Source organism: Pollachius pollachius, assembly GCF_949987615.1.
Source record: "Pollachius pollachius genome assembly, chromosome: 8".
Classification (NCBI taxonomy): domain Eukaryota; kingdom Metazoa; phylum Chordata; class Actinopteri; order Gadiformes; family Gadidae; genus Pollachius; species Pollachius pollachius.
This window is the reverse complement of record NC_136941.1, coordinates 10523340-10548890: the sequence shown is the minus strand read 5'-3', so window position 1 is coordinate 10548890 and position 25551 is coordinate 10523340. Positions and strand designations below refer to the sequence as shown.

The 25551-nt window shown below is 45.5% G+C and overlaps 1 protein-coding gene across 2 annotated transcripts in view; it reads right to left on the bottom strand.

Moving 5' to 3' along the window:
- Window positions 1-25119, bottom strand: part of rerea (arginine-glutamic acid dipeptide (RE) repeats a) — an 89568-nt gene extending 64449 nt beyond the window's left edge. For both annotated transcript variants that reach the window (XM_079742462.1, XM_079742463.1), the window contains exons 1-2: window positions 24678-25119; window positions 6243-6768 (exon numbers count right to left, since the gene is read on the bottom strand). In XM_079742462.1, the coding sequence (XP_079598588.1) occupies window positions 6243-6624 (382 nt within the window). In that variant the 5' untranslated portion in view covers window positions 6625-6768; window positions 24678-25119. The remainder of the gene's footprint in view (window positions 1-6242; window positions 6769-24677) is intronic.
- Window positions 25120-25551: the final 432 nt, after the last annotated feature.

Sequence of the window (25551 nt, the reverse complement as noted above, 5' to 3'; positions counted from 1 at the left end):
GACTTCCAAACTCAACTGGATAAATGGGTGTGAGCTCCACGGCTGAAAAGATGAGCAGTTCCAAACTCAAACCCAAAATGGAGCCATGAGAACTGTGTGTGTTCTAGGGGTGAGGGGAAAGGGGGAGGGGGGCTTGCGAGGCAGCCCCCCCCCCCCAGGGTCCACCAGGCTTGTTAAACATTCCAGCCATTTTGTGCACTGGGAAGTGGGTCTCCTCGCTCAACTGGAGAATGGAAGTAGGAATGGGGGGTTGGGGGGGGGGTTCAGGAGGAACAGCACTCTGGTTGGTGGGTTTGTGTGTATGTGTACGCGAGCGTGTGTGTGTGTGTGTGTGTGTGTGTGTGTGTGTGTGTTGGGGGTTGGGGTGTTTGGTATAGGACTGAAGTGTGCGCTGACGGGATTTATATAGACGGCGGGTAGTGGAGCTGGGGGGCTTTTGTAAGAGGGCTGTTTATTCCCCCCCCTCCCCCCCTTTGGCAGTCAAAATATTCCACCGCTGTTTCTCTCCCTGCTCAGCATGTACCGCCAGTCTTTCACCTGCACCCCAGGATCAACAGATTCCCCAGCTCCCCACTGCAGAAATAAACAGCTTCATAGCTTGATGGTTTAGCCTTGAAGAAATACGAAACACATCACCGCATGGCTCCAGCAGCGTGAGCGTCCCAATGAAACCATATCCTCCGTTAAGCCATTGTTCCTCCAATTACATTGTCACGGCTTAAGTTTACCGGCCTGAATATTCATTGAGGAGGAGGTGGCTAGTATCCCATTTACACCCCCCCCCCCCCCCCTTCCTCATACACACACTTTCCTCCTCCCTGCTCATTGTTCAGCAAGCCATTCTGCTCCGGCTAGTGAGCATGTCTAATCAAAAACACACCTATCCTCTGCACACGAGGGCCCCCGTTCTACCGCCTCGAACTCCATCTCCTGCCTCCTGCCTTTGCTCCACCGTCAAAACAATAGGTTGCTGTTTAGTTTACTGCAGCATGAAATGGGGGTGTGTGGAGGAGGGGGGTCTTGGGGAATTTTGGCCTTGCTTCACTTTTATGAGCAAAGTAATGTTAAAAGAAAAAAAGGGGAGCCATGATGAACGGAATACGAGCATAGGGCCAGTGTTTTGTAAACGGCAACCGGGGGGGAATAAATATGGAGCGTGTGTTTTGGTCTTCGCTCAGCAAAACATTGGGAATAGGAGTGTATTTAACATGCATGACTGGCTTATTAAATGGAAAGGAGCATTAGCCTAAGCTGGGCTCCGAGGGTTAGCCATGAGGCAGGATGCACCTGCATTGTTTAAAAGGGGGCAATGCAAAAGCTTGCAGATCCTGTGCACCCTTGCACACACACACACACACAATACAGTGTCGGGGGGTTCAGGCCGCCCGCCCGCCCCCCCCCTTGGGTCTAAATCCTAAAATTAAAGAACGGCAGGAATGCAATAATGGAACCACAGGGGTGTAGGGGCCAACGAGAATAGAGAGAAAGAAACATGGAGGGATAGAAAGAGCATGCTTGTATTGTGCATTATAAATGATCCAGCCAACAACCACACGGTTCCCACGTGTGTAACCATGCCTCTCCTCTCCTCGCCGGGTAGGGCTCTTCATGGCGTGAGCATGGGAGTCCTTCAACACGGCGCCCAAGCCAAACTATCCCCACAGGCCACAAGCAGAGCTAACCCTGCTCTCTGCTCTTACTTTAGCCATCCACCTGACCGCTTGACCGCTCCCTCTTTATTCTGGTTGGAGAGCGGGGGGGGGAAATGCCTTGCACTCGCCGCGCCAGGGCAGCCCTACAGCTGACTGGGCTCCTGGCAGAGAACAGAGGCCCTTTGACAAGTTACAACCCACCCCGCTCCCACTTCGCCACCCCAACCAGCCCACTTCCCCAGCGCCCCTCTCTCCGCTGGCCCACACTTTCTCATTTAGCAGTCGGCAGGTGGTGGGATTTCACTTCACAAAAGGAGAGAGGGAGAGAGAAAATAACAGAGCGAGGGGATATTTTTTATCAGTCTTTGGCAGGGAAGAGAGGGATGACAGAGTGGAGCGGGAACTTCTTTAAAAATAGATCTGTTGGGTTAGTGAAGGGCAGCAGCTTCTCAGTGTGTGCTACTGCTTCCATGCGAAACGGCTCACAGGGGCCGGGCCTTGTCGCGTGGACGTTGGCTGGGGACGGCAGATTGACAGGTTCCGCTGCTAGGTGAACAGGCAGGAGGGGAGGGGTGGTGGGGGGGTTAATTGCATACAAAAATAACGCCATGGTCTTCTATGGCCAAAGCTAGTGCTACATACAATGCCTGCAGTGGTCCGTCTCTCTTTCTATCATTCTATCTCTCTATCGACATTATAGTCACCAGACTCACCCTATAAATATTACATAAGCATCCCTTGCAACCAGGCTAAAACGTCCACTTTCTGTCAAGTACAGACTTGTGTCAAACATCTCCTTTATGTTTTTATCCCTACTATTATACAGCGCAGGTCCACAAGGACTTGGTTAGGGGAGCAATGTCTCTAGGGAACATGGAGGGGAAGCTGGAGGACGTGTCAGGGACTGCAGGCAGGTGGTTTCCGTCTCCCCCCTCCATGACTAACTCTTCCAGTGAGCCAGTAAGTCAGACGGGAAAGGGGGAGACGAGCTGCGGCAGCTACCTGCCTGCAGCGCTAAAGGACAGCCACGCCGCGGCGGTGGGTTAGCGTTCGCTGTGTGACGGAAAAGGTCCACAGCTGGAGAGCTGGAGTGTGTGTGCACACATCTCGGATGGCCTTTTAGCATGTGTTTGTTAGTACACACTGTGGAGTACATACACCATAACAGGAAGAAGGCCCAGCAGACCATGTATTTTCAGCATCAGATGAGGAAATGCACCGTCCTGGAGTCCATCCTCACCTCATCGATTGCTGTCTGCTTCACTGACTCTGTCTTGCTTTACCTCTCTCTCCACAACATGTTTTTTTATCAACCTTTTAAATGTGTCCATCTCTATCTGTAGTACCGATGTAATGCAGCAACACACCAACTCAAACTCCATGATACAGTTACTCTTGGTTTATCAGTCTTTGTCATTTACTTTGTCGTTGCGTTCGATTTGGCTTATTGTATGTATTGATGAATACACATACATTATTTTGTCTCTTCACATTCACTATCTGTGTCAAAGAAACTGAAATGTAAGGGATACACACTTATAGAAACCAAATCTTCCACTGTTGTGCTTAACTATACTGAGAAACGCGGTGACCGCCCGGACCTTGGAATAAAGGTACTTACTATGCATGTACTACTTATGTTCTGAGACCGAAGGTGTGTGTGTGCGTGTTTGCGTGTCCTAATGCTTCTGGGGTGTCTATTGATCCAACCAAGGCAGTGTGTATAATCTCCTGAGAAGGAATCTATAAACTGGGGGGCTGTAGAATGCAACCAGACCTCTGGATGTGTCTAGCCTGGCCTGGGGTGTGGGGTTACTCTGAATACTCAGTCCCAAGACAGTGATCGATCGGCCGGGTCTGCTTGCCCCGCTACAGGCTGCATGGACTGGCAGCCAGCAATACAAATGGCCCGAAACCCTCTCTCCTGACCACCTTCACAGACACATGGCAACTTAAAGAAAAACAGCAGCACAGCTAGAATCAGTCACAGCCCCCCGCCCCCGTCCTATTGGTTTGCTGCACTTCTCCCTCCGACCCATCCAGTCCAATCGATTCGCTCTAAGCCGCCCTCCTCCCCATCTTCTAGGAATAGAGAGACTAAGCAGGAAGAGAGATGGGTGGGTGGGAGGAAGACGGGACTGTTGTTGGTGCAGTGGGTGTCAATGCTAACTTCCTGCCTATCACTGTAGTGTCCTTGACGTATACATTTGTCAGGCACTCAATGAAGCCAAGGCAATTAAAAAGGTGTTTGGGTCTGTTTTTTTTCTTTCCCTTCCTTTTCCTTGTCTTCTCTAGATCAGACCGGCTGTCTTCTCCTTCTCCACACAAATCCCTCTCACCGGGTGGTCAGTTGTACATATTGTGTGTCACTAGGAGGGTATAAAGGGATTTCAAATTTAGCAAGGCATAATCCATTGCAGGCTTTATGCCTGTTTAAGCCGTGCACATCAAATCTGATTGCAATAACCAGGCGGGATAAGGAAAAAAGAAAAACATGCACTGTGCACGTGGACTGTGTGAGTACCGCACACACTTCTGCATAGAGACACAATCAGATAAGCATACAAACACAGCCGGCTGATCATTTGAACCACAGGCAGATGAGACAGCGGTAGGTCAGTGACTTGGTGGAGGATCTTTCATGTTGACAATAGGAGGTAAACGACAAACTATGGTGGACTTAGTGGTCTGATGGCAGACCACCACAAAACACACTGCTGACCTGTTCTCTGATCCAAACCGTCACGGTGGTACAGACCGCAGCGGGAAGGGAGCAGATAGGGACTCCGGTTGGGCCCGAGTCCAGCTCTTGTCAGAATAATTGTAGGAGAAGTAAATATTTCCCACTGGCTCGGTGGCAGGCTGTGCCATTCATTAGGAGGTGAAAATGTAAATATTCTGCAGGGGGCATGATCCCTCCATGGTCCACTTTGTTTATGTGCTGTAGGAGCATATCATCAGACTGGCTGGCTGCTTCGGTTAACCCATTGCCCAAGATCCCTTCATTCTCTCCCTCTGTAAAACCCCTTCCCCCCCTCCCACTCTAAAGCCCTCTCTCTCTCTCTCTCTCTTTGCAAGGTCGAGTGTAGAACAAAGTGGCAGAGCTCTTGCTATTAAAGATGAAATGCAGAGAGAGTGCATGTCAGGAAACGTCACAGGGAATAAAGAAGAATCGAGGATTTGGTTTAATGTGCCTGCCTTCGCCTTTAGACCTCCAATTGCGCACAAACTCAGAGTTAATTTACCCGGCAAGATAAGACCACATCCACACCAACACATTTTTTTAACACATTACTTTGCTACGTTAATGCCTTGCTTCCACACTACTCCCGTGTTTTAGATCCCCTATAACAGAGACTTTTGAAAACGCTGCTGAGCCCGGTTGGGTTTGAAAACCCTGGGATTGCGTTTTAGTGTGGACGGGCTGCAACACCCGTGTTGGCTTCCTGATTCAGTCTTATCAGTAACAACGTGTCCTTTCCTGATTTATCACGGCCCTATCATCTGACTATTTACCGGAAGAAGCCCAAACAACATCAACCACGCCTGCCAGTGGTAAATGTAAAAGTGGATAATGGTTTCGCCATTGCGGTTCTTCCTCTGTAGTACTTTCGGCACCTAAGGAACCAACCGCAGAGAGAACAATCTGCCTCCTGTTGACGCGCATGCCCAGTGAAAGTGAATGGTCACATGATATGCGTTTCCAGGACTGAGATTATTTCTGAAATGGTGCAAAGCGGTTGCTTTCATTTTATAAATACTGCTTACAATGAAAACGTATCAGTGTGGTTATAGCCCAAGTCCGCTGGTAGCAGGTTAGGTGGTGTGCATTCATACGTAGTTTATTTATATATGTGAGCAGGTGGGAGTAGATAGCCCTGGAGTAAGATAACTGAACACACTGGCTATAATGTTCCCCAATAAATACTGTAAGTTATGTACAACAAACCACTCCTTCCAGCCATCCTCCACTACTTGACCTTTCTCTGGCTGCTAGATAAATGGAAAGCTGTGGGAGCAATGATTTAGGAGAACTAGCACTAATCTGGAGGGAGGGGGGGGGAGGGGGAGAGGGAGAGAGCAGGAGAGAGGGCAAGAGCGAGAGAAATGTCAGAGATAACCACATGCAAACACAAAACAACAAAGCCACATAGCCTAGTGTCCATCTGAAAGCTAGCGTTGACACCCCATCCCGCCTGTATCATGGCGCACAATCGCCATCATCTAACCGAGAACCTCTTTGCTCCATTGACTTAGTCCTAGATAAGGACGATGGAAGCCCACTTTGAATTGATTGTGTGATGTCTGCGACTTAGACCTGGGGGAATTAAGCTGTTGGATAGCTACAGTTTCAAAGCCTGTGGAATTGTGTCTAGGAAACACTGAGCTGTAAACCGTCAGATTTGAATCACCCAACAAAATAAGAAAAGCAAATGCTTGCCATATTTCGACTGGCCGGAAAAAATAAATGAGCGTGTGTTAGAATTATTACAACCTAACGTATAAAGCGGAAACTCAAACAAGTTGCATCCCTGGGCAGGCCGCCGATTCTAGCTACTGTGCTATCTGGTAGCTATAGCTGGGACTCACCGCCAGGTCTGTAAACAACGTCGTCTTCGGTGATGAAGGACGTGATCTCGCCGTTCTCGGTGCGCTCGTACCGGGACTTCTTCTTGGGCGTCTTCTTTTTGCCCTTCTTGCCCCCGTCCTCTGCTGTGCCGCTGCCGGCCCCGTTGATCCCGTTTTCGTTGTCCTCGTCCTCGCTGTGGTCGCTCTCGGCGTAGTTTTTGGCCCCGCCTTCCAATGTGCAGCTGCGTCGCGGCCGGGAGCTCTCGCCCTCGCCGCGGTCGCCGTCGTGTCTCCGCGACTTGCCGCCGCCGCCGCCGCCGCCGCCGCCGCCGGCCTCGCGCTTGTCACGGTCCCGGTCCCTGTCTCGCTCCTTCTCTCGCTCCTTGTCTTTGTCGGACGTCATGATCCGCCACGTGCCTTCCTCTGTCCTCTCACGGCTGGGCCTCCGTGAAAGGTAGACTGTGAGCCTGGGCTTCAGTCTTCTGAATTTAAAAGTCAAATCCAGGGAAAATTTGGCCACACCAACAACCCCAGTGTTCCGGAAAAGCTGCAGAGGTGGACAGATATGAAGAGAAGGAGGGAGCACAATTAGTGTCAGTGTTCAATAACCATCAAGATAATTGATTTTGAGAGCAGGGCTACATTTCTTTGCAAGCAATATAGTAGCAAGTAATATAAAGGTCATATTTAGTGGCTAGGGAAACTGTTGCGGATTGGGGGGGGGGGGGGGGGGAGCGGCAGGGGGGAGTAGGGAGATTAGCTGCTGGAAGTCAGGCGATGAGCTATGCCGTCTCTTCTTCACCTTACAGTAATTGTTGGCTCTCCCCTCCAAAGGCGTGTATACTCTGGGGAGCACTGAGCCACTCTATCAAAAGAACCCAACCTTCAAGCCTCCTAGGCCAGCCAGTTCTGCTTAGTCTTACCAATCGCCAGTGAAAAGGAGCTTGAGAACATGAGAAACGCAGAGGGGGGATGGGAGGGGGGCTGCATTTATTTGTCACACAATAACCTTGAGGGTTTTGTAGCGGGAATCTTGAGAGGGGGCTGCTATTTGCTTTGGCAGAAGATACACGACTTAAAAGAAAGTGGGACTCTTCAGACCTAGTGTGTCGAAAGGCTTTTGCGCCTCCTCCGTCTATATCGCCCACCTCTAAAGCCTCACAGTAGAGCTAAATAGCTATCTATCCATCTAGCTAGCCAGAAAGCCTCTCTGGTAAGCAGCTGTCACAGGACACGGCGCAATTTGACTCATCTGTGTGTTTTGCTTGTGTGCAAGTGTGTGTCTGAGTGCGCGTTTGTGTGTATGCATTTATGTGTCTGCGTGTGTGATCTGGTTGGCTGGACAGCGCTCACCCCAGCCCTGTGCCCTGGCTGACAGTCATCAGCATGCTAATGTGAAGTGACAGCTCTGAAGGGAAGAATACAGCAATCCATTGGCAAGCTGCCAGAAAGAGAGCCGGATAGATATACACATAAAGAGAAAGAGAGAAAAACAGAGAAAGAGAAAGGGCACAAAGAGGGAGTAGAGATACGGCAATTCAAAATATTGCGGTATCGATTTTCACAAACAATATGATTAAGACATAGCACCTTGTCATTTCTTGCATGTGTTGCGATTGAACTGATATTAAATTAGTTTTAATAGATATTACATGGGCTTACGGAATTCATTTAAACATAGCCACGGTTGGGACCGCATTACACTGAAGTTTAGTGTTTGTAAGCCAACCACAGACAGTCAACACGGTAAATATGGCTCGCCAACCACTAGCCAAGCTGGCCTATTGGGAGTCGCACTGGAATCTCTGTAGACATTTACAGTTCACCAGGTTCTGGGCTTTTATATCTCAAGATATGTGATAATGGGCGTAAGATAACATGTAATGATTCTTTACATTTAACTACATCGTAAGATTTAAAGACTCTCCATTTTAAAAAGGGATGACACTGGTCTTCAGAGTAAAATCAATCCTAACCGCTGCAACAGTAAAACCGCTTGTCCAGTGTATTGACCAGAACATTAAAACATGCAGACGTTTGTTGGTATTTTGTGATCTGTTGGGATTAGGAATATCATATGGGGGAGTGTATCAAATCAAAGGCTATGGATATGTTCACAATGATAGCTGCCATTTTCCACAAATATCATTCCCTCAAAAGTGGCCGGCTACCACTTTCTCTAAACACGATGGCAGAGTCTCCATAAACATGGCATAGAGGGAAGAGGCACTACACAGGAGGCCCACAAAGAAGCTGTCACACTTAGTTGCCAGTGTTTGCTTTTTTTCCTCCCCCTACTACAGATTAACTAGAAATAGCTATTAGAGCTCCCAGAGGGGCTAGACCTGGCAATCAGCACTCGTGTTACCATGGCTGTGATAGCGGCCCAGGAGAGTTGGGGGAGGGGGGGGAGTAGAAAGAGAGAGTGAGAGAGATTTTTAAATGAAAATTATTCAGCATGTCTGCAAGTAGATGTGCAAATATTTGAGGACAGTGAAATATGTAGGGAGGGCCGAAGGAAAATGGAAGAAAGGGCTCACGGCAGTCAGTCAGATGCGCACACACACACACACACACACACACACACACACACACACACACATACAGTGAGGCGTGTTTGACAATGGCGCTCCACAGCGGCAGGGTCTGCCATCTCGTGAGCAGACACCAAGTGACAGGGCAGCTGCTCTTGTCATCGACTTGAGCACACCACAACACCAGGCCTGATTAAACTGCAGCCTCTTCATGGCCTTATTAATCACCTAATGATGAGTTACCACGGCGACTGCTGGGCTGCCACTACAGATAGGAACTGGAGCACAATGTGCTTGAGTGCCCTCACACACACACGCGCACCCACCTGTGCCAGAACACATGGTTTTCCTCGTCGATACACGCATAAAAACAGCAGGGCTTGGGAGGTGTAAGTCGCATAAAAACAATGATAAAGTCCTACAGTTGATATCACAGCTTTAATCCTGGGGGCTGCCAGGCTCCGTGGGTGAGCTAAACACCTCAGCTCGGCACTAATCAGTATCAGAAGCCTCTGAGGACTGTAAACCATTGGGTATGAAAGGCTTGTCGTGCTTTCGTATTTTTAGAGTCTGGAACAAGAATCCACTCGCCACTTTCATGACCCAGAACTTCTTGTTTGGCATACGGACACTATGTGACCGTTTAAATGCTCTTTAATTATGTATTTACAGGGTGTCGTGGATACATATTGTATTTGTAGGAATTCTGTATTACTATTATTAGTGTGTATGGTTTTATACATGTTTGGAATATTAGCTAAGAATATTACTAACACAAATAAAATGACTACTGTTGCAGGTACTCAAGCAATTTTATAACATTGGAAAGTTAAAGTGGAAAAATCTCAGACAAAACCACTCCGAAGTTGAACAGCGGATTCATGTGTAGAATTAACGTGTTAGCATGTTCACAGATAATTCAGATATTTCACAGATATAACAGGTTCTGCAACCACACACACATTTCTTCAGTTAATGCACATGTCGACATGTCTGGTTCTAATTTGTTACGTTTGTTATGTTCTTCTAGTTGAGAATGAGCTAGGCCAGGAATCTAGGTAGGATCATAGAGGCCATCTCCCTGAAGACCATGATGCAAGTTTGGCGTAAAAATCTCAAAAACTGATGTTCTTCACTTGTTCTGTCACATCTATTAAGAAAAAATGATACGTTAAGGGCCAATGCTGAAAATCACGCATAAACTGCATTTGCTGTTGACCCATGGCTCGTATTCTCTCCAAATCACTTGGGGACACCTATCTCATCGCTCCCAACCGACATGCCCCCATCAATTGCGGGAAAAAGGCCAGTCGCTTGGGTAGGCGGCGTGGGTGGGCTGTGAATACCTCAAGACTGCTTGCCATTTCAATTCTCATTCTTTTACTTGTACTTTCTATTTGTATATTTTCTCCTGCCATGCCCAGACTTCAGCAAGTAAACTAACCAAGGTCATTATTGGTAACATGTTAATTATTTGGCCGAAATACGCTCATTGTTGTGGTTTGGTGCCTGCTATTGTTTGTTTTGAAGCGGAACAAAAGGAGTCAATGGGAATGCAAATTATTTGTGGAGTAGAGTCGAAACATTCTGGTACTTAAAAGTCATAATGTATTGATGGCAGAGGAAAATAAAAACGGAGGCAAAAGAAAAAGGTTTTTCCGCCCACTGCCTTGTTGAAAGCAGAGCTGGCTGCTTCGACAATGAATAACACAGTGGTGAGGGGGCAGGTGAGGCTTGGAGCTATTACACATCAATCACCGGGCCGGGAACATTTGAAAGATACCAGCTGTCTTAATGGAAAAGAAAAGGTGGGGGCATTGGCTGTGGAGAGTTAAGGGAATTGGGGGATAGGGGGGTTCTTTGCCACTGGCACCTAATCCACCATTTACATTACTGTAATAGAGTCAAGGGCTAGCAGCCAGCGGCCCCCCACTCAAATACATTTCTCTTTCTGATGCCTGCTTAAATGGGACCTTTGGCCTGAGAAAAAAACACCACACAGTTTGTGACTCAATTAACTTTTTAAAAAGAGATGTTTCATTTATTTAATCACTCCCACATCATGTACCAAAATGCACCATTATCTCGCTAGTTTCAAATATAACCTGTTTGATGAACATCTAAATTGGTTAAGCTGTTTTGGGTAGTTAAAAATGCCCCAGACAATTTTTTGTAATTAATGATCTTGACTATGGATCTTTTGTATGGATTTACTTACATAAATCGACCGCAATAACAATCTTAGTGAACTCCTTTTTGGGGCCAAGATTTAAATGTCATTCACGGCACATTCAATCAGAGAATCATGAAGTAGCGGAATATGATTGGCAAGGGTTTAGCAGGAGGCTTTGCAAAAGGGACTGAATCAAATACTTGCATGATTATAGATTATAGAAAAATATTAGCATGAATACATACAGGGTTATTAACAAAGCGGGGGCGACTCAAATTAAACCGAATAAACCAGGCGGACCCTCAGCCGCGTGTGGCGCCTGGAAGGGGGTTGAGCCGCAATGGCTTTCCCCCATAGCTCCTACCCATTACTCAGTAAGATCTAATCTAAGTTGCCATCCAAGCCCCTCAGAAACAACAGCCCACTGAAAGGCTCAGCTGGAGGCGCAGAAGGGTAGGGGGGAGGCCACTTCATAAGGGCCCCTCTGTTTTGTCTTACCTGGTGAAATCATAGCACGCCTTTATTCTCTGAGCCCCTCTCTGTGCTTGCTTTCCCTTGTGACTAACAGGGCAGAGACACTTGTCTGCTCCACTTGTTTCTGCAATTCACTGATGAGTAACCACAGCATTTCGCTCTGCCAAAGCTGTGCTCACAAAGGCACTATTTTTAAACCACAACTCCGGATTGGTTCAGCACATGTGCAATGAAACCTGCCTTAAGAAAAAATGTCTGCAAGGGATTCTTGTGCAATAAGGACATTTTTGAACAATGAGCTACCGTTATCTAGAATGTTTACCCTGCAATTGATTATCATTCAGCAAAGTATGAATCTTTGAATTTTCACGCATAATCTATGACTCAACATTCCTAGCTCTGTAAAAGAAAAATCCAGCATACATTGTCAAATACTAAGACCTCACAATCTCTAATGTATGGTTAAACCCTTTGGTATTCAGCGGGTGGGTGTTCTCTGTGTGAGTCCTAAATGGCGCAGAGAAAGCTGCCCGACATGTCACAATGTCTATTATCTACAAGGGCTGTGAGCAGGGCCATTTAACAGATTCTAATACCCGCTACGTTAACACAACAAGCATCCCTCTGCCTGCCATGTTTTTCCTGGCTGGACTTGAGCTGAGGTCCATTGCAGCTCCTCTAGCTGTTTCATAGTGCATTATGTTTTGACACAGCTCCTCGGGGATATCGCAGGGTTGTTCATTGTCACATTTTTCCCCTTGCTGTACAGTATGAAATTTTGAGTAAATGCAATCATTGGCCACTAGAGATTAGCTTCCAGTATTGATAAGCTGAAGAAGCCTAAAAAACAGAAGATCCCAAAATGAGGCATGGAAGTTGCATTGTCAGGAATGTGACCTCAATAGGTTTAATATTTTAATAGAAATTGAGGCCTAGCAGCTGGTCAGCCCAATTTCCTAATATATTTTTTACAGCTTATGAGAAACTGATGCATTTTATAGTAAATATTACCAGTTGCATTTCACTTTCTCTCAAATCCTGCTGCTCAGGCAATGCAGAAATACAGAGAAAGAGATCCACGCAGCCTTTACCTGACCTGACATGTTGTGCATCTAATGAATAATATTTAATCCCCACATGGAAAACACTATGCATACAAAGTGTGTTTTTCATATAATCAAACGCAAAGAAGATCCGTCAAATTTAATAAAATAGTGCTTCCCTGCCCAATCTTGATTTTTATATCGGTTTACAACGGTGGCACTATTGAAATGTTACAATATAAAGAATGAAATCATGTATCACTACAAGTGATCTTCAGCAATCAAAGGGCTGCTCACATACCCGAGATGCCCATCAGCCTAATGGTCCTCTCCATCAATCCAGTCCAACGAGCGGACCAAATGAGGGTTGTTGCAGGCGGGAATGAATTCAATATGGCTGCCCCACATCCTCCAGCTATTCTAATCACCTTGCCATTTAGAATGATATGCCGACACACAACACAACCAGCATAAATAGATTAGAGTGACGGGCAAGACAGCCCAGAGGTGCACGCTGACAACACAGACACCGTAAAGTGTCTTTAAGGAGTAACAAAGCCATTAGGTCAGCATGCAAAACTATTCACCCCCCCCCACCCCTAAATTATTTAGCCTCACGGTCGTGCTCTATTCCCTGAACAGATGGTCGGGAGGCACGGAGGGTTGGTGCTGGGGTAGGGGGAAACAACAATCCCTTCATTGAAAAGTACATAACAGCCCTGGCCAGAATCAAATCGACTCAAACCCACCATGGGATGGGCTTACCTTTAATTAGGGAGGGCTTTCGTTTCAGAGACGGATGCCTCTTCTGCCAGTCATTATGACTTTAATATTTTAGAAATGAAAACAATGAGAGGATCAATGGTCATCTCAGTGCAGCCGCCTCTTTTGTTCCTTGGCCTCCATGCTAACTCCAGCCTTGGCTTACCTATCCAGTGCTATAACTCACACGTCAATGTGTAAACACTGCAAATAGACAATGCCCTGTGAGCACTGGCCTTTGTAAGACGTGTTTGTTCAGTGAAGACGAGGACGTAGAAAGCAGCCAGGGGGGAAGGTGACTAGGGGCATATATTCTGTGTGGTTCTAGACCTCTTCAGCCACCATTACTGATCATAGGAGGGAAGGAAAGAACACCATGCAGTGTTCACGAAATGAATCACCAGTCGTTTACACATTTAGACAAACGGATGCCAATAAGGAATCACAGATATTGATATAAAACACAAATAAATAAAAACAGACCCTGGCTACAACATACTACTACCCTATGGTGGTATATTGCCATGGGGTGGTAGGGAAAAAAAGTCTGTTTGAACAAGAAGCATCTGAGCTCACAGCTACAATATCCTCTCCAGACATCTCATAAAACATGCAGTGACTGGGACCAGGGCCTCTTAGAGCAGGGTTAGTTAGTTGAAGCCTGTCCAGCACATGGTCACAAACACGCAGGTAGACCCTAAAGATTGTTTTGTAGACTGCATAAACAAGACCATTCTGCAGGAGGCTGTACCACACAACACATGGGATTCAATCATTATATTTAGCCAAACAGATAAGTTCAAATAATAAAGCCCACAGATGTCAGAAGAATGGGGTTTTGGGCAAGTTGGAGCGCGGTGGCTCGTTTCTAAGCGGTGTACAGTAGCAACCCCAAGGATTAAGTACAACCGTTCATGTGTGAAATGCAGACTTGATCCCTGACTGATAGTGTGCTCTGCCTCTAGCTAACACAGTGATTTCCCCCCCCCCCCTCATAATTCCAAACAACTGTAATATATTAGATCACATAATGCATGCTTGGCTGTGCAACAACAATACCCCAGCAAAAGCACTTTGCGACACATCACAACATGGCCTCAGCGAGTGATACACTAGTCTGTTTTTAAACTAAAAGGTGAACACAGCCGGCTCCTTGGCCCTGATGTAGCGAATGAACCGCAGATATTTTCGGAATGTTAATGTTAAGCTTCCACCATGGCAGCCTGAACTCATCAGATTCCTCCTTTCACAGTTGTCCATGGGCTGCCGTTAACGACAATGACAGCACTACTAAGAATGAATAACATTAGCATTTCATTAGAGGACAGATATTTTATTTTCGCGACGTTACTTTATGTTCACGGACCGGGATATATAAACAGAAAACAGTAGGTCTGCGTGTAGTGCGATGGTGGACGTGTGCTCCCTGGCCTCTTCAACAGTACTCCATAAGCACGTTTTATGCGATACAATCGTTGACTAATCCCTCGCCTCTATTGTGTGTAAGCACACCATATGCCACGCTTATGCATAGGAAATCAGCCGCTGGTGTCCCCGCTGTCGCAACGCCACGGTGAGCGGAAAATATGGGAGGGGAGGTCTGCGGACAGCCTTGTTAAAATGCCTGGCCACGGCATTGACAGGGATTATAAAACAACAGACGAGCCGTGTTTGCCACACTGCTACATTCATCCGAGTGTACACACATGTATCAGTTTAGCATGTGTAAGCCACTGAAGCACATGCACGTTACAGAAAGGAAAATAAGTAGTGCCCGGCGTGACGGTGTTTGCAGTGCTGGTCAGACTATATGCTCAGGCAATAAACGGCTGGACTGTGACGTGCCTTGACTTTCTCCAATCTTTCTTTCAGCAGCCCCGTACATATATTGCCGCCCCTCCTCCTATATCACACCCGCAAATGGCGCCCTTCACACCGTTCCCTCCTGTCCCCTCTTTAAAAGGCTGAGGGGACATCTTAGCCCACTGCACTAAAGTGACAGACCTGGCCTCTGCTCGCCAAGCCTGAGGGGAGGGGAGACATGGCTCGTCAGGGGAAATCGCTGCAATGAATAATTATGTTTCATAACACGCCCCACACAGAAGCCCCACTACCACCACGCACACACACACACACACACACACACACACACACGCACACACACTCATTAGCATCAAATAATAATTAATGGGGAACTAGGGTGCACTGGAGAGTCTGCTTTTCGCTTTCTACAACAAGAGGGTCAATGTGCCCTTCAACCTTATTATCTCCCCATGGCTCACGGTTGAAAGCAGGAGACACCTCATCACTTCTGAAAGCAAATTATTGGCTTTAGATGCCAGTTCTGTCAGGAAGAGGGGAATCACTACCTCACTACACTAAGCAAAAGAGCTCACTTTACACCGCCTTTTCCAACCCTACACCACATCACCAAAGGCCAACACAACAATTAAATAATGAGCATGAGGTTCCACCTAATAGATAGTGAGAAGAGCTTAAGATTTGGGCTATTGGAAATGGGCTTTACTTGATTTGGTTAGTTTTTTTTCGTTTTGCGCCAAGACAAAAAAAGTATCTGTGATCAGCAGTAGCAAAGCCAGTCCTGATCGAATTAGCTCTGCACTAAGAGCTCCATTGATCTTGGCACTCATCTGGGCAGATGAGACCCAAGGAGGCAGCTGGTAATCCAATAGCAGGGATGGGAAGTGCTTCAAGGACTCTGCAGTGTTTACCCACCAATTTCCTAGGGAAAACAGCAAGATGTTAGCGCATGCCACTCAGCAAACTCATAGGGAGGGAACCACAGAGCCTTGGGAACCTAAATGAAATGACTGAGGACTGCGGGGAAACCAAAAGCAAGGTGCTTGAAAGCAGAACGTAATTACTTTTGCTCGGGCCATCTTGCAAAACGTAAACAGGATGATTCAAGCGCAAATCTAGATCAGTGTTTAAATGAGCTGTGCCGTAATGCTCTGCCTCTAATGGAGCTTTCACTTAATACTTTTCTAGGAAAGGAGGCTGAAAGCTAGTCTGCTTCGCTGGGATCCTAGTCTTTCAGAAACATGGCTGTGAGACTAGGAGGAGAAAAAGGAAAGATCTTAGCTTGTCACTTGATTAACTGAATTATTGATCTACATCAACTCTGCTGCGATAAGATGTTATAGCTGACACATAGATCTTCTACCTTTATAGTGTGATGGCTTCATTGCAGCAGGCATCCATGCACACATTCACAATCAATCTTGCATGACATAAATGACATAAAAAATAAAAAAGCCAGTGGGGAGAAAGCACTGGAAGATGAAAAGCAGCACGTATAAAGAAAAAGGTCAGTTCTGAGGTTGGTTTTGGTAGGTGGTTGTAGTTAGAGCAAAGCATTAGAGTTCTGTTTACATTTTTTGTATTTACTTAAATGAGTGCTCCATAAATACACCATTGTTTTTTTACAAACACAAGGGCCATCTCATCTAAGTACTGAACTAGATGAAGGAAGGAGGGTCTATAAACATCTGTATTTGCTTTTGTAATTACTCAAACAGAAACAGATGCCGTTTTTTCTAATCAATACAAACGATAAACTAGTAGCCAGACAATGTCAACATCATTCATATACACCAATAATTCATTGAAGTCATCCACACCTGATTCTTCTTTCAAATAAAACCGCCACTTTCCTTTTTCTCAGCCCCAGTAATGTAATTAGTATAATAAAAAATATTTTGCTAGAATTACAATAACAACGTGACACTAATAATAGCGCCTTTTTATCGCTTGAACGTCAAATCATTTTGTCTGCTCCAACTGCAATACTCTGTAATACTCACTCGTTTCTATGATGGCTTAGAGTGAGCATTCAGGACCGTGTCTGTAAACCGTGTTGATCGTGGAAAGGGGGGAGGAAAGGAGCCAACCGCCAAACCTGATCTGCTGATTTAGTCTGCTAGAAAAACTAGCGTTTGCGGCTAAAATAAACAAAACTTCAAAGCACCAGGACTAAAACAAACGTAGTGAGTGCAGTGCACGGACGGCAGATGGCTAGCATTTCCCTTTCAGCGGGCACAGCCATTTCCCTAAATGGATCTGTGCACATTCAGTAAGGACGGCCTCATCAGGGTTGTTTAACTGAGTGCGTGTTAGCACATCCATGTATAATAGGGTAAGGGATGCGGCCAAGGGTCAAGAAAGGTAGAGCTGAAATATTATCCTATGAGCTTATTCCATAGCCACTTAAACCTGTATTAGGTTATATGGATGCCACTCCCAAAATGTATCCAGCCCTGATTTAGCATGAAGCCAACCACGTCATAACATTGAGTTTCAGTGATAAAATAATTATAATTCAACATACTGTGATTTACATTTCTCATTTTGAAAAATAGCAGACAGCATCGATATGTGATGGTGAACCACAAATATTTGGATTTGTAAATACTGTGCGCATGTAAGCATGTATATTTATATATATACAAATCCCATGGCACACCAATAACCTTGAGGAAGTCTACTTGCGCCATTTCGTCATGGAACAGTACGGCTTTTTATGCCTTTAGTCACCCAACCACTACCACCAGCATGACAACAAAGAGCCGTTTACACAAAAGGATTATCTACAAGTGTTCCCTTAATCAGCACACGGCAAGACGGCAGAAATCCCTCAACAACAGTCCCTGTGGAATACCTTTCTCTGTAAAGCCCTATCAGGAGGAGTATCTGGAGGATGAAATGATGTGCTGAGAGAGAGTGAGTGAGTGACTTTGTGAGGGAGAAAGAGAGCGAGAGAGAGAGAGAGAGAGAGAGAGAGAGAGAGAGAGAGAGAGAGAGAGAGAGAGAGAGAGAGAGAGAGAGAGAGAGAGAGAGAGAGAGAGAGAGAGAGACAACATTTTTAAAGGTAAATGATGGCAGCGGTTGCTCCTCAGGGTCCCTTGTTGTGTTGCATCCTGCTGATTTACACCCCCTTTGTGAGCCCCGGTGTACGTTACAAAAGCTAGATAAGTGGCACAGTAAGTTATAACAAACCGGTACGTTGATAAATTGGCAAAGCAGACATTCTGCACAAGGGCTTGTGGGTGCTAGAGATCAGCAGCAGACAGATGTCCAGCCTTGGTCCCCCCCGACATAAGAGTCACACATTAACCCAGGAAGGACAAGAAATGTGTTCAAACAAAGAAATTAGTTTCCTCGTTGTCAGCACCGCAGCGGAACCTCTATTTAACATAACATGTCTCTCTTTCATCGTTTGCAAGAACTCTGCAGTGTGGATATTTATCAAACAAACAAATAAGGTCGCTCTCAGCGCTAGTAGGTCGTGATAAGGAGCAGACTACTTGCATAGGCAAAGCTGCAATCTGATATAGTGTGTGGTTGCGACACTAGACGCAAGCAGAGGAATGGATCAGGATGTCAAACTGGATGGATAGAAAAATCTATTTTACAAATATATTAAATGCAGTTTGAAGAACAAAGGATAAAATGACCGCCGTTTGTGAGAAAGAGCAAACGGCACTGAACAAACACTGCTGTCCAATTATCACACATCAAAACTATAATCATCTGTTGTCTTAAATTATTTTTGTCTTCTAGCAGACCATTGTAGATACGGTACGGTACAATGTAATTTTCCTCCAGATTTTCAGTTATCAACGTGTAATTTGCATGTCAACAATCATCGGCGCAAAGCCGGAAACCAGTGGGTAAAAGATTTGTTATCGGTTATGTTTGGGCCCAGCTTGAAGACGTCGCGTAATCTGGCAGGTTGATCAGGAGGAACCAGACATGGTTATCAGGACATCACCTTTCGGTTTCTGTTTGTTTACATATCTGGATCATGCATTCATATCTACAACAGATAGAAAAGGACGCCAGCAGAAACAATTACGTTCCCCCACCCCCCGCTCCCATCGACTACTGCAGCTTTCGCAATCAAACCCATTAGATCGGGCTCAGAATTAGCGGAGTTAACTTAAAACACTGACACACATCAAGCCAAGTCATTAGCCTGTCTTTTTGACACACAGAAAAAAAAATATAGAATGATTTGCCGGTTCAGAGAAGCTCTCCCTTCATGCTGCCCAAGGCAATCCCTATCGTCTACCTCATTATTTTGAGAAGAACAGGGCCGCTGATGAATCTGACTGAATCAGAATAGATTAAATGAAAGGTGCTCCCATAATGCCCTCGCTTACCCACAGCAGCAGGCTGCTTTGAGCTGGTCGTCTTTCAGACAAAAGGAATGCAGTTGTTAGCCCACACTGTGGGCTAAATATACAGATAAATCTCACTCAGCCAAGCTGGAGAATCAAAGGGGAATTGTTAGGCTGCAACACTCCCACGCAGCTGCACCAACTGTAAAGAGAAAAGACTGTCAAACAGCTTTAGCTGCCGATACTAGCTGAGCTGACAAGTGCCCATGATACACGTTGAGGGATGAAGACATCCATTCCTGTGTAGGAAGAGGTTTTCCAGATATGATCGTCTGCGATGCTCCACTGCTTTATTACTGGTTCGAAGAGAGTTGCCATGGCAACAAATGAAAAGGAGAATCACATGCACAACTAATCAAATGAGTGAGTGACAATAAGCCAATATATTTTGTGTGGACTAGCAATAAATCGGCATGGCAACAGACTACACTTAGAGCCTTTCAGCGGTGTTAGTCTGTACATCATTATGAGAATATTGTGTCAATAATGTGCCTCGCAGGCTTGCTACGGATAGAGACAATTAGGACATGGTATTCAAACTTCAAAAATTATTAACAAATAAGCCATTCCTCTGAGTGTGTTGTTCCAGACAGAAAAAGAAGGAGAATTGTGTAAACACCGAGACAATACCTTAAGAGTTTACAAAAACAAATAACTGAGATAATTTTAATGATTCCATGTTGATGGTTTTACCATTTGAAAGTATCCCATATATAAATATATATAATAAACCAACCTATTCTTTAACTAGATCAATGGAAGAAAAAAAAGCACCATAAATGCAAAATTGGGTGAAAGTCATCTCTTCACAACTAGTTAAACACAAGCGAGATAAATGGGCAAATTTATCAGAAAATATTACCATTCGCCACATGACAAGTAATCATTAAGGAAAGCACGGATACATTATTCATCGACTTATGTATAATTCAGACTTAACAGCAGATTCTATGCATAAATAAAGCTATGATACATTTATACACATTAAATGTTTACTCGCTAAAATATGATACAAGAGCGCAGCATGCCCGCCTCCCTGCTGCCGTTACTCAATTATTAGTTTCCACGGTTGGCGATGTTGACGAAGGACCATTAGGTAGGTACGACAACATGGAGGACTGACGCTACACACATCAACAAGCCTGGATGGTGAATTCAGTCAGTCCACGTCCCACGTTGTTAAAAGACATAATTTGGTTGGCGTTGAAACAAAACTAATTAACCGAGCAGGGGGTCGGGGCTTGATTGGGTGTGGTTGAAAAAATACATACTGGTGAGGTTTGAACACAGGAGCAGCGATCAAAGGCGTGCTTACTCGTAATGAGGGAACGACAATGTAGAGAGGTGAATAAAGCTGCCCATTACAGGCGTGCGACATACACCTTTAAATTATGCCAGGGAAGTCAAATCATGTCTACATTTATGCCATAATATCCTCTACACACACTCATGGAAGAAAGGGAGAGAATGATCTTAGTGTGCATTCTGATCCAATAGCAGGATTGTGCGAGGCGTTCTCATCAGATGTCTGTGGCTATAGCGTACAACAGCCTGATTCAGAGGCTTAGTCAGCCACCGAGGACAAAATGCTAGTCACACACACACACACACACACACACACACACACACACACACTTGAGAGCAAGCTTGCTCCATTGCTGCCATTCCACTTTATGACCATGCACTGAATTAACAAGGCCAGATGTCCCCCTCTTAACATGTGTGAAAGTGCACTCGGCTGGGCTCAGCTGCTTTAAGAAGCCACAGATATAGGGAGCAAAGGGTGCAAAGAAGGTAGAGAGGGTCTTTGGGTTTAAACAGGCTTTAAAGGGAGTCTATCCTCTCTGCATTACAGAAATCGGATGGCATTGTGTGTGACAAATAGAAGCACTCCCCTATTACTCCCCATTTCAGTCGTCACCCACCAGAGGGTACAAACTCGTTCGCTGCCCCACCACCACCATTTCAGCTTTTATGTCAGTTAATGTATTCCAAATGAATCCCTGCTACGAGACAAGGACAACAGGTCAAGAGCTGACAAGCTAGGCTAAGAGGTTCCATTTGGAAATGAAATCCAACTATCTAAGGAAGTGATATAGTTGTGGGTTGAAAAAACTCTGTGTATAGATCTACGAAAGGGGGGCGAGAATGGAATCGACAACGGTTTGGAAGCCATTGGATCTGATTGATTTTCCGCCCCCCTTTATGACTTGGCTGCTCTTTCTTTATTGTGAGGACGGTGACTGGGTGTTACACCTTTGAAGGGGGTTTTGGGCTGTGCAGTAAGACAAATTCTGACAGCTCTAGGAGCTAGAGGGTTTAAATGCAGCTGCTGCGCCTGGGTTGATGTGATCAGCCTCAGCCGAAAGCCTTGCAATTTGAAGCCCTCCCTTTCAAATCTGCACATCTGTTCTCATTCACAGCGTTTAACAATGCAATCACGATGTTTCTGTGTAATTACATTGGAATAGAGTTGCGTCATGAAGGCTAGAACCCTAAACGATGGGGAAGAACCACCTAGAACTACCATACGAGTGTTAGTCACATAAAACCAAAAGGTGGTCGTAGAAATCCCATTCACAAGAAGTTGTTCCCTTAACTGCCCTGCGCATTACATCATGATTTTAAAGAAAAAACAACAGACAGACACAAAGACAAACCACAGAGTGTGTTCCTGTCAGCCATGTAGAGCCATCACCCCGCACACAGGGGGAGAAAGGAAAGGGGGGAGGGGGTTAGGCTGAGATATCAGCATGGTGCAATCCCAGAGAGAGCCATCATGCGAGCAAATTAAATAACATTTTCCCAATGTCCTGTCAAACACACACTTATGAAGGATCTCCCGTAACAGGTCAGGTCACAAACTACATTTGATCCGAGTACAGCTTGTCACATGGCTCCGATGTGAACATTATGTGCACATGTGTTTTTGTGTGCATGTGTATGTGCCTGTGTATGGGACTAGCAACAATCTACACTCGGCCAGTTGTGAAAACTGTGTTCGAGAGGAGAAGTGACTCACTATGCTTATCCTTCCCAGGGTGTACATGAATCGACAACACAGGCAGTGCACTCAGACGGAGATCAAATTACACATCCGACTTCATTTCCCACAGACATGAGCACAGCGTGCTGCAAAGCAGATGATGTACGACAACACCGAGAACATAATGGCAGCCTATACATGTTGAAGATTTAGGACTCGGCCAGGTTTATTCCTTCGTCTGCCAGAGAATGTTTGCAACCATCCCCTTACAAATCCCTTACTGCTGCTCAACTCCAGTTCTTGTGAGCAACTCCATTAAGAGGATTGACCATTTCCGCACTAATTCAATCTACAGTTGTGAAAAAAGAAGGGTCCGCTACATCCAGGGTTGGGTTTCTTTATTTCAAGTATGTTGTCCTTAACAGGAACAGGTTATAGATGTCCAATTTCACCCTGTGGCCGGTGCATTTGGCCTTCACTTCCCCTTAGACCTTTGTTTTGTACCAAACACATGATTCAGCCTAAACCATTACACTGATTCCATTCACACTATTGATATGCTAATTGAGCCCAGGGGCCTGTTTCTTCCCAAATCCTGTGGTTAAGAAAATAACAGCCCATGAGTGGTGAGCCAGCTTCCCCACTAGATCTACACTGGGAAACCCTACATTTTACCATCCTACAAGAAAACAATAATGAGCAATGAGTGGAGATGGCATAAACATCTTCCCTCTTGATTGTTCAAAAACTCAGCTCAAGACTTAAGCTAGGAATCATTCTGTTCTCTGAGATCTTTTACCTCCAAGAGAATGATAACAAAAAGGCTAGCATGGTCGGGGTTACATCAACAACTCTTCATAAGGCTTTCACTAAAAAACCAATACGTTAGGATGTACCTTTCAAGCCCTGTTCTTCCTTGGGGGGAGGTGTGTGTGTGTGTGTGTGTGTGTGTGTGTGTGTGTGTGTGTGTGTGTGTGTGTGTGTGTGTGTGTGTGTGTTAAAGCTGAGGGTCAATTCTTAGTTAATGGGGAGAAAAAAGATGCCACTGGAAGGTAGGTAGTGAATGGAGAAAATAATCAATTAAAAATCAGCAGAGCAATAATATGTCCCTTTAGATGGCTATTTACAAATAAGAACGTGGAGGAGTAGAGTGATCTTCAGAAAATATAGATTTTGTTTTAATGCTGATGACTTAAGGAAAAGCAACTCACTGCTTCCTTAATATGAATCTAGATGCAAGGCTGGGTCTTATTTGTGCTTATGTGGCTGGCTGCCCTGGGGACTGTAGTCACATGAAAATGTACTAAGACGAATTTTACAGCAATTTAAATAAACAACCCCCTCCCCTCCCCCCTCTATAAAGCGAAAACACCAGATAAGCAGACTGCCAGACAAACAAAATTGTAGTCGCTTTCAAATCTCTAAGCTCTAAACCTCGACAACACACACAAACAATCACAGTTGTGCTTTCTTGCGCTTTTCAAATAACCATAGTGAAGACTGTGTTGGCCTGGTTGGTCAGAGCTACGAGCTTCGTGTGTGTTTAGAAGTTTAAGATAATATAGGGGTCCTACAACAGTTTGCCAGGAGGCTGTGTAGTGACTTCCAGGGTCAATTACATTGTTTCAACAACAGTCAACTGTATTCTCTCTCCAAAAATACAGTAATCAATAGCTTGACACGGTCAAAAGGCCCCTATAAAAACTAACGTCAAGGCCTATATGCGAAACAGTGGAAATCCCCTAAGTGTAACGTTATGTATGGCTGACTCATCTAGATCAGTGCTCAACACCTTTCTCACCTTTCAAAACCACCTTCCTTTGGAGACTCGTTGATAACAGGGTAACAAGACAAACAAAACAGAGTAAAGACAGCCTAAGTGAGAGGTTTAAATGAGATATGTCTTGTCATTTAAATCACACATTCAGGCAGTTATGCTCAGTGTAAAAGAACAGCGTAGAAATGTAAACGTCTTGCTAGGTCATGCGGGTTGTTGAGGGTACGTGCCACACTCAACACAAAGATCGCTTTAACAGACAAAGTTTACAACAACGCGGAAAACTTTCGAGTATTCAATAACATTTGACTCTGAGGTCAGGGAGGCTTCCTGTTGGGTTTCACACAACGTACACTCTTATTTAAAAAGAGTGTGAATGCAGTGACTTTGACTTAACCATTGAAACACTCCAGCATTCCTTGTCTTTATTTCCCATACAAACTGCTCCCCACCCCACCCCCTCTCTCTCTCCCTCTCCATTTCTCCCCCTTGCATTCAACTACTCACCCGCCAGTCTGGTGATTCTAGAGTTCCAACCCCTGCTGCAAACAACTTCAACACGTATCCTTGCCCCAGACGACCCAAAGAACTTGTAGTCCTGGATCGAGTCCCAGCAGCGGGATTCAGCGATTTGAACAGTCTATCCTTGGAAGTGGGTGGGAAAAAGCCGCTGCTCGTGCGGAGCGAGATGAACACTTGACACAACAAAAGACGAGGTTTCACTTCTTATTCGCGTGCGAATCGCCAGGGCACGCTATTCGAAAAGCGCCCGTTTTTGTTCTATTCCATTTCGCCGTCTTGTGTCGTCCTACGGTGCAAACGTGAAAAGTATATCGCGCTGTTAGTTCGAGGGATAGCAAATCAGTGAGTTCGCCGTTTACATGCTCCTCTTCCTTTTTCCACACACATACACGCGCGCGTTATCCCCCTCGCTCTCCCCCCCCTTCGTGTGCACACACTCCACGTTCTACCTATCACTCCATCGGTCTCGGCAACCCCCCTCCCCTCTTCAGCTGTTCAACAGACGCATCCACATGGCTGACCTAGTCTTTCTTTATCCAGACACTAGTGGAGGAGAATTACTCCCTTCCACCCCACCACGCTAAAAACACGAGCGAAACAAAACATGGACTGGATTCAAATTATCGACGGGACAAAGGAACGCCAATGGGGCTGGTGATTGATGACAGCCCGTAGGGATATGATGTGTTAGGGAGGCTGCATCGTTGCAAAATATGCTGAACAGCAAAGTACACCACGGGCATTATAGACTACGCAATGTTTCTTAGTCTGAGACTATATCCAGAATGGTCTCCTAAAAAGGAAATTCCACAGCAAATTTTGATTTGACAAATAGTAGGCTGCAATGTACTGTCATTGT